This window comes from Zea mays, chromosome 7, assembly GCF_902167145.1.
Source record: "Zea mays cultivar B73 chromosome 7, Zm-B73-REFERENCE-NAM-5.0, whole genome shotgun sequence".
Classification (NCBI taxonomy): Eukaryota; Viridiplantae; Streptophyta; class Magnoliopsida; order Poales; family Poaceae; genus Zea; species Zea mays.
Window position 1 is genome coordinate 165,926,051 of NC_050102.1, and position 10,347 is coordinate 165,936,397.

At 44.1% G+C, this 10,347-nt stretch overlaps 1 protein-coding gene across 1 annotated transcript; it reads left to right on the forward strand.

Moving 5' to 3' along the window:
* The first annotated feature begins 6,165 nt into the window (after window positions 1–6,165).
* On the forward strand, window positions 6,166–7,989 carry LOC100193798 (uncharacterized). The gene has a single exon (NM_001138882.2). The coding sequence runs from the start codon at window positions 6,347–6,349 to the stop codon at window positions 7,796–7,798; it is 1,452 nt and encodes a 483-aa protein (NP_001132354.2). The 5' UTR covers window positions 6,166–6,346; the 3' UTR covers window positions 7,799–7,989.
* Window positions 7,990–10,347: the final 2,358 nt, after the last annotated feature.

Consider the following 10,347-nt stretch of genomic DNA (forward strand, 5'->3'; position numbering starts at 1 on the left):
GCTGCAGCTGTTCCTAGTGAGCCAGCACCGAAAAGAAAAAGGATAAAGGTCCTCACACATCGGCCACGCTATATTGAACCAGCCTCGGTGCCTGAGTTCACCGGAGAGACCTCTTCGGGCACCGAGGCTAAAAAGCCAACCTTGCTGCCAGAAGTCGCAGAAATGGCCGAAGCGCCAACAACGATAGAATTGGAGGAACCAAAGATTTTATTACCAGAAACCAAAGAGATGGCCGAAGCGCCATCGACAGAAAAGATGGAAGAAGCAAAAGGATCAACTGAGGGATCAAAAATATCAGAAATTTTAAGTCCTTCAGCAGAAATTGAAGTAGCAGGAACTAAGAAGGGGCCAACAGTGACCCCAAAAAGAAAAAGAATGGTCAATGTGCTAGATGTTCTGGAGACAATTAAGTCCTCAAGCACAACTCCGAATAAAACTGTTGAAACTTCCGAAGCGGAAACTAAAATTTTTGATATTCAAGCTCCAAAGCAACAAACTGAGGCTGAAACTGGGCCTTCAGAACCCACGAAGGTAAAGTCCCTGGAAACCGAGGAAGAAAAAATGATGGAGCCCATTCTTGTTGAAGAAATCAGTGCTGTTGCCCCCGAAGCGTCCCCCAAAGTCCTTGATTATATTGTTCGACATGCTTCGGGGAAAAAATTATCAGAAAAAGAAAAGCAAGAGGCCCAGCTTTACGCCCAAAAACTGAAGTATCCAAAAGGGACGTTAATATTCAACGGCAGCGGAGAAGAAGACTTCTTGTATTGTCTCCCTGACAGCAAGGAGATTTCTGTCTGTCGGGAGATGAGCAAGAGCTTCGGATTCCCAACACTAGAAGACGGGCTCTCGGTGCTGTCGAAAAACGAACTGGCCGACAGCTTGGCGTACAATAGCTTAAATGTGCAAAAAATGAGATCTTTGTATTTTTTCTTGAGACCAAAATTTTTCGTTTGCTTAAATTTATTGACGCATACACATTTTTCTTTGCAGAGCCTTATACTTAGCAATGTCCTCAGGGCCCAAAAAGATGCCGAAGACGAAGGGTGTGTTATAGCCCTGAACAACCTTCGTTCCGAAGTAATTGAACTAAGGAACGAAGGTCTCGAAAAAGATAAAATATTACATTCATTGATAAATAGAATAAAAGAAGACGAAGCTACTTTTAAAGGTCAAGTTGAGGCTCAGAAGCGTGAAATTGAAGATCTTCGAAAACAACTGGCCAGAGCTAAAGAGGAACACATACTTGAAGAAACGAAGCGAGAACTTAGCGACCAATGGGCAAGTCATTTAGAAGGAACTGTTGAAGAGCTTCGTTCATCCAAGAAAAGATGCTATGACAAATCTATGGAGTGTGTTAAAAAGTTGAAAGCTAGCTTCGCCAGCGTCGGCGCATTCTCGAGCGAAGAAAACTTTACAAGAGGCAACCCCGAAGGTCCCATCGAATGGATTAATCACGAAGCTGAGGCCTTTGAGGAAATTTTAAATAGCCACGGAGACATATGTGCTTTCTCGGGTGCCAGGGGGATTGCCACCATTTTGGAGAAAAAGGGCTGCGAGCATGTAAAGATTTTAGCGCAATCCGAAGCTACCTTGTCCTTCGAAGATGCGAAAGATCCTTCAGCCAAAGCTAGCATGGTTGGCGGAAAATTTTTCACCGATGTCTGAGATAATAGTGGTCGAGAAATGGCCCGAGAAATTATCCAAAAAAGCGAAAAGGGCATCCATGATGCTAGAAAAGTAGCAGAGGCTGCTGAGAAAAGCGCAAAGCCCGAAGGGCAAATAGGTATTAACTAATGGTTTTTATTGTGTTGTAATTTTTGATTTTAAACTTCGTTCGCAATTTGTAATAGCAATGTAGTCGTATCCTGTCCTCCTTCAGATCCTACTAAAGCGTCTCCGGGCCCTCACCCGAAAGGAGACGACGAAATTAAAAAGATGGCTGAAGCTATCATGGATGAAGTTGTTAATCGGCTCCTGAACGAAGCTGCGGAAGTTGTACTTAGAGAAGATTAAGTGCTATTGTAAAAACTTCTGAAATGTAATATGTGTAACATCTTGTAACCCTGAATATAATATACTTGTTTTTATGGTTCAATTCTTTACGATGCATGAAATTTTACATACGTACCATTTTTGAGTCTTTGACGAAAAAACACCTTCCCTTCTTTTCATGCTTCGTGAAGAAGAATTTTCATTTATCACAACAATATCCGTAGTGTTCTAATGAAGAATATCCAAGCTTTGTGAAGATATTTTCCGAAGCTACACTTCCGAAGATCAATAGTGTATCTCCTTGTGACTTAGCATGATTTTCCCCTTTTTCAAAACATTCTTCTGAAGATCGATATTGTGTCCCCTTCTTGTGCCATATGCAGCATGATGTATGATGCTTATGCCATGCGAAATGATGTGATGATGTTATGCTATGTAAGATGGTATTTATTCCAAAGATACACGCACATCCCTGTAATAAAACACATAATCTTTTAAAATCAGCGTTGACTTTTCGCTGTAAGCCTCCCTCAGGAACTTCTTCGCCTTTTACTTCAGCGGAATCAGCGTTTATTTTTCGCTGTAAGCCTCCCTTAGGAGCTTCTTCGCCTTTTACTTTCAGCGGTATTCGCGTTGACTTTTCGCGCTTCACCTTTTACTTAGGCGGTATCAGCGTTTATTTTTCGCTGTAAGCTCTGCATTCCCTTTGGAACGACTTTGGAGCAGAAAACTTACACTGCGCTCCCTTTGGAACGGCTTTTTGTTACTTCAGCAAACTTACTCTGCGTTCCTTCTGAACGACTTTTTGTTGCTTCGAAGAATTTTTGATAATTCGAAGGTCCTCCTTGTTATCGCAAATCTTTATGCTTCAACAACTTAAGCCTGTGGAGAAAATATATTTTCCTTGTGGCAAACAACGAAACTATTACATGAAATTTAAAAATGTCCTTTATTACACAGAAAATAAAACTGAATGGAAAAGACTACTATCAAGGTAGGATATTTGTTAATAGATGTGCTTCCACTCTGGCACAGTGCTATTGACTGTGCGAGCTTCGGACTGTTCTCTGAAGTCCCTTTGGTGTTGAGCATATTGGCCCCCTTCTGGCTGTTGGCCTTGTTGCAGCGGTGGTGGAGGCGGAGGCTGTTGCCAGGAAGCTTGAGGTTGACTCGCCGAAGCAACAGAAACTGCAGGATGGTTGCCTACATATTCTGGGATGGTTTCCATTGCTTCGTAAAAACCAGCAGGTGGGGGAGTCTACAGTCTTCTTATCTTAAGCCATTTCGATGATGATCACAACAAATACTGAAGCTCAAAAAACAATTGCGCTCACAGAAGAAGAAGAAGCCTAAAATGGAAATCACAGCACAAAAAGCTAGATGGCACAAAAAATATTCGCAGTGTAGGCCTCTATATATATACTCAGAGCTCCACTGGTCGGTGGGTTCCACGGTTCAGAACGATTCGCTATTCTAGCGAAGGAAGGTGTTTTTTCAGACCTTCGGCTAAAGGCCTTCGTTCGTATCACAGTCTGAATTTGTTACAATGAAACAAATTAATACTACGAGGGGCTACTGTTGGGGGCCTTTCTCTTCCGAAGGTCCTAAAAAACATAACTAACCATTTGCTTCTAGTATAATTTTGATTATTATAGGGAGCTTCGGTTCATGATGGAAGTTTTCTCCTCTGTCGAAGGTCTTCAAGATGAAGGTATAGCCCAAGGATGATAACAATGAACGCCGAAGTTATGGTCGAAAAGTAATAGCTTCAGTTTAAAGCGGTGACGAAGATCAAGCATAATGCCGAGCCGGGGAAGAAAAGACTAGCTAATCCCTAGTGATTTAGGCTACAATTATGAACAAGTATTAAGACCATAAATGTATTTTTACTCGGGCTGTGTCCCGTGCCTATAAATAGGTGAACAGTACCATGTGAACACCTCTCCGACAGTACTGTTCATGCTGGATTGTAATTGCTCTTGCGTCAACACCTTCAAACATGCCGAAGGTATCGATGTAATATAAATTCTGTTAATATTCATGTGTATATCATGAAATACATATGTGAATGAATGAATGGACTGCACAAATTATTTCTATGGATTCTTATTTTCATAAATGATGAAAGTGTGCCCTTCATGACCTTCGTCTGAAGATCATTATATCCTAAAGGAGATAATGCTTCAGAGGACGAAGGTCCTTAATCTTTAACAATTGCGTTGCCTTGTTCTTGATTTACAACATTTGAGAACAAGTGACCAACAGAGACTTTTCTGTGCCTTTTCACGTCGTTCCTTGAGTTGTCGCAACACCTCCTCCTTCTCGGGCCTTATGAGGTCATCGAAGGGCTGCTGGTCATCAGCCAGAAGTGCCTCCATGGTTCGCTTGATGATGTTGGTGAGAAGACGTCGGTGTGATCTTTGGAACTGGCCATCTGGAGGGCTGATTTTTTATAGATCTAAACACCCTCGTCCTCAGCAGAGTCGCGAAAAAAATGTGTTAGCGTTGTTTAGGCGCTAAACACTAGAACGAACCACCTGGCGGTGCTCTCTGCGGAGGCACGGATCGTTCGCGGCCCTGGACCAGACGGTCCACGACCTGGGCGTAGGTGCGGATCCTCCCTGCATGCTTTCGGACGGTCCATGCCTAGAACTGGACTATCCGCGACTGGCGCAGAGGGTCTTCTTCTTTGCGAAGAACCCTAGAACTCGCCCTTGGGAGAGATCCAGTCAAGGGGACAGTTCCAAGGCGTTGCTCCGGGGTCGGCATGCCAGCCGGTGCGTCTCTAATTGGCATAGAGTCAAAGAGAGATTGTTGTGGAAGACTAATCTAGAACTAAACCTAAGGCTAGACTACTACTCCTAGGAATTGAAAGAACTATGCAAATAAGGTAAAATTGATAAGTAGATTTGATTGAATCGATTGTGGGGTGTTCAATTGGTCGTTGTCCTTCATCTATATAAATGGGGAGGCCTGGACCCGTTACATGTCGGTTCTCGAGTTAATCCGTAAAGAAATCTGAAACCTTAACTGATTCTATGCACGTGTGGACGGTCCGTGCCTCTTCGGCGGACAGTCCGGACCATAGACCGTTCAGCCTCAGGGCCGGACCGTCCACACGACCTTTTTTGGTGCTCAACAATAATATAGATTATTCTTTATAGATTATATAATCCGGGTTATATAATTTAGTTTATATAATATTATTTGATGGGTAAAAAGCCTAAAATAATCTAAAGTGAGCACCTAATAATATGCTTATGGATCAGTATAATCTAGGTATATAGAGTATATAATTATTTCAATAATCTGTGTTGTTTATTTATCTCTTAACTTATTTAAACCGATTTATATAATCTAGAGGGTAAACAATAACTAAGATGAGACCATCCCTAACTTTCTGGATTGTCCATCATATTAAAATGATCATTACTTCCATCTCAATTTATGTGAAGCTCCCATCTTTTAAGGGCGAGTACAACTCAGAGACCATGAATCAGTTTTTCAAATATAAGGTACAATTAAGACTGTATAAGGCATTTAAATTATAAATATGTATGAAGAGTCGTATAGAGCCAATCTCTTTGTAAAGAGCTCGTCTCTTGTATCTTTTTTAAATAACCTTTTAAAGGCCACTTAAGAAGTCTGTTATTAAGGGCATGTTTGGTTTTCTGACTAACTTGCCACATTTTGCCTAACTTTTGTGCCTATGTTTGGTTCGTTACCTCAATTGCCACACTTTGCCTAACTTTTGTGCCTAAGGTTAGTTATTCAATTCGAACAACTAACCTTAGGCAAAGTGTGGCACATTTATGGTATGTTTGGTTCACTGCCTAACTTGCCACACTTTGCCTAACTTTTCTGTCTAAGGTTAGTTCTTCAATTCGAACGCCTAACCTTAGGTAAAGAATTCGAACGCCTAACCTTAGGTAAAGTATGGCGCACGACATGTTTGGTTCGTTACCTCAATTGCCACACTTTGCCTAACTTTTCTGCCTAAGGTTAGTTATTCAATTCGAACGACTAACCTTAGGCAAAGTGTGGCATATTTAGCCACAAACCAAACATGACGAACCAAATAACCCTTAGCCACAAATCTTAGGTAAAATGTGACACAGTTAGCCACGAACCAAATAGACCTTAAATGCGCTTGTACAACGTAAGGAAGAAATTATGTGCGGGAGCCTTATGGTCATCTGCCTCCTCTAAAATATCTGTCTTGCAAACGAAAATAGATGGACGGCAGTCCGTAGGCCACTCCACCTCCACGATACACCACGGCACCACTCAACCTGTCAGGTAGACTTCTCTCTCCCGCGGAAGCTCTTACCTCCGGCTCCGCAAGCAAGACTTCATGGAGAAGACGGTCGTTCTGTACCCCGGCCTATCCGTCAGCCATTTCGTCCCGATGATGCAGCTCGCCGACATGTTCCTAGAGGAGGGTTACGCTGTTGCGGTCGCGCTCATCGACCTCACCTTGGACCAAGACGCCGCCTTGGCAGACGCCGTCGACCGCGTCGCCTCCGCCAAGCCGTCCGTCGCCTTCCACAGGCTCCTTCGGATCCAGAATCCTCCCACTGTCACAGACGACGGGGAGCCGTTCCTCTGGTACTTCCAGATACTGAAACGCTACAACGACCGCCTCCGTGAGTTCCTCTGCTCCCTGCCTCCCCGAAGCGTCCACGCGGTGATCGTGGACGCGCTTTCCGTCGACGCGCTCGACGTCACCAAGGAGCTTGGGCTCCCGGCCTACACCTTCTGCGCCGCCAACGCCTCCGCGCTCGCCGTGTTCCTCCAGCTTCCTTGGATCCGCGCGGAAGGCCAACCAAGCTTCAAGGAGCTCGGAGACGCCCCCGTCAACTTCTCCGGCGTGCCTCCCATTCCGGCGTCACACCTCGTGCGCCAGATGCTGGACCCGGAGAGCGAGATATACACCGCGATGATGAACGCGATGCGAAGGGGAGCGGAGGACCCCGACGGCATCTTGGTGAACACGTTCGCGTCGCTGGAAGCTCGGGCGGTGGGAGCTCTCCGGGACCCACAGCTGGTTCCTCCTAGCAGCGGCAGAGCACGCAGGACGCCTCCGGTGTACTGCGTCGGGCCACTGGTCGCCGGTGCCGGCGCAGAGGCAAAAGAGAAGCACGAATGCCTGGCGTGGCTCGACGGGCAACCAGAGCGCAGCGTGGTGTTGCTCTGCTTCGGGAGCATAGGCGCGGCCACCCACTCGGAAGAGCAGCTCAGGGAGGTTGCCGTCGGCCTGCAGAGATCCGGCCACCGTTTCCTGTGGGTGGTGCGAGCCCCGCTGCGCGGTGACACCGAGAGGCTGTTCGATCCCCGTGCGGACACCGACCTCGACGCCCTTCTGCCGGACGGGTTCCTCGAGGCCACAAGAGACCGCGGCCTGGTCGTCAAGCACTGGGCGCCGCAGGTGGAAGTGCTCAACCATAGGGCGACAGGCGCGTTCGTGACGCACTGTGGGTGGAACTCGGTGCTGGAAGGTATCACGGCTGGCGTGCCGATGCTTTGCTGGCCGATGTACGCGGAGCAGAAAATGAACAAGCTGTTCATGGTGGAGGAAGCCATGGTCGGCGTGGAAATGGTTGGATGGCAGCAGGGGCTGGTCAGTGCTGAGGAGGTGGAGGCCAAGGTAAGGTTGGTGTTGGAGGAGTCCGAGGAAGGCAACCAGCTCAGGACGCGGGTGGCCGCGCATAGGAATGCCGCGACCATGGCCCGGAGGGGCGGCGGCTCATCGCGCGCTGCGTTTGGCCAGTTCTTGTCGGACGCCGCCAAACTCGCACGGGAGTAGACGCGTACGCGCTGGATGCATTGCCGATTGCTGAATTTCACCATCATCGGTTGTGATTCGATGTTGAGAATTGAGATGAAACTGCGATGCTTGCATGTACTCTGTGGTAACTTTTATTTCTATATCTGTGAGTGCTCGGCGTTGCAACAGGACCACTATATTACAACCTTTAATATCATACAGACTTCTATATATGATAGTACAATACTTGCATATTACTACGGTTTGTATATATCACAAAAGCTACATGTTAGATCAAGAACACACATAATCAAGAGGTGCAAACTAGATTCCAATACTTTCTCAAGTAGTTTAACTCTATGATAGAAGCAACTACAAATTTAGATTGGTGGCAACATAAAAACATGCTTGGACCTACAAACCCATAGAATATATCACAAATGGGTCGGGTAGACATTTAGAGATGCATGTCCAGCAAACTATCACATCTTATGATGGTGAGCTTAGTAGATCACGAGTTCGGATGTGAAGTGGAGTGGCTTACAATCGTCTTCAACTGTCATGCCAAACATAATGGTAAGCGTCTAAGTGGATCTCCAAGTCTCATCAACTTAACAGAGTTCACAGCTAATATTTGGAATCCCAAATAAGGAAACAACATGAAAGAAAGCATAAACGACAAGAAAGCAGGTCAAAGAATGAAAATAACTTTTCAGTAGACATAGCCTCCAAGACAACAGTGAACACATTGTTTTTTTGTGGATCACCATAGACTCTTTTCTTTATCATATGCAAATTCCTTGCTAGAAAGCTCAACGTGATATGTCTACTGCAATTTTTATCGGGGAGGAATAAGAGGCAAATGATTTCAGATGAAGAAAACCACACTTTAAGAGTGGTCAACGAGCCCATGAATTCTAGAATATAGAAATTTTACTCATTGTTATATTAGCTGATAGAAATGAGAATAAATGTGTTGCACGATGAAGATGGAGGTTAGGCTCGCAATGTAGCTGGATTGGATGATCAGGGCTACAAACAACAATATGATGATCACGAAGCGACTCAGCGTGCTCCTCATGTCCTCTAAGTCCAAGATGCAGAAACGACTCCTCCTGAGCACGTTTGCCAAATTTTGTCTTGATACTTGTCCGGAAATGTAAAGAACTGCATTTCACTTACTGTGGGCAAAGAACATAGTTGAGCATTTCACTTACCGTGGGCAAAGTATGTGATGTTGGACATGCAGTGGTGGGCAAGGGAACTGCAGTCAACAGAATAAAGAATATATTTAGTATCTTGTTTTTTCAAAGGAAACAATATTTACCAGATCATCATCTTTTGGATTATCACTCTTGTCATAACTCTCACACAATATTTTACTCTCTTCTTCAAGTTGAGCACAATATTCCTTTGTAAAAGCTAAATCTGCCTTCACATTTTTAGCTCCCGCAATAGCAAGTTTGCTTTTGCAGCCATGGCATTTGCATCCTTTACGAGATATAAGGATACATTAGTTCAGTCATACCATAGAAGATGGTAAAAAGAAAGCCAAAGCATCACTATTTTTGAGGAAAGAAAAAGGAAATAGAGGTGATCCTTATCCCAGGCAAACAAAATAAAATTGACATTATTTCATACTATGGATTCAAACATTCAAAATGGAGCACTGAAGCAACATATCTAGCGACACATGTTTGCTACCTTACGTCACGAGATGCCTTCAATTGAGTTTCATGGTCATGTGGATTTTGAGGAAGGTGTCTTTGAGTAATTTTGCGACTACCTTATCCCTGTGTATTTAGACCAGCTCCTTTTCTTCTTATGTTCAGTTTACGCGTCTTATGAATAATGTCAGCTGTTTTATTCTCTACAATAGTCCAACCTTCTTGACAAAAATACCATATATGACATGCGTCAACAAAGAGATCTAACATAACCAAAGGATATATCAATTGCATATCATGATGAAGTCATAAATACCACAACATTGAAAGATGCGTATATCTTTTTTTCCAACTCTTAATGAAGATAGCATGTGTTAAAGAAAATGATGTGTGACACTTGTAGTAAAATATAGATCAACTTGGTGAATGCTTCAATTGTTTTCTAGCTTAATGCAGGAACAAAGATATTTCTATTCACACATTTATACTCGATGCACAACACCTACCAATTCTCAACATAGAACAACATTGAAAGTGAAACATAGAACTTATACTGAAAGATCCGGTCATTCAAGTAAAAAGAAAAATAACTTATCAACAACTTACTTCAAGTGCATTTTTTATTGTGCCTCCAATAAAGGTAAGGGAGGAAGTTATAGACTCAAATCTCTTCTGAGATGGAAGTGTCTCAGGTTTCCACGTCTCTCCTGGCAACAATTTGGAATGTGGAAGCTGCAACATCATGAAAAATGTCAGTGTCACACATGAAAACTGTTGGGGGCCTTCCTCTTCCGAAGGTCCTCAAAAACGTGACTAACCATATGTTTTCAGTATGACATAGTCTATTACAGGAAGCTTCAGCTTTGGGATAAAGACATGTGATATAAAGATACGGCCCGAAGGCATGGATGGACGCCGAAG

What these genes read in the sequence shown, in the direction of transcription:
- LOC100193798 (NM_001138882.2), top strand. Translation starts at nt 6,347, where the DNA reads ATGGAGAAGACGGTCGTTCTGTACCCCGGCCTATCCGTCAGCCATTTC.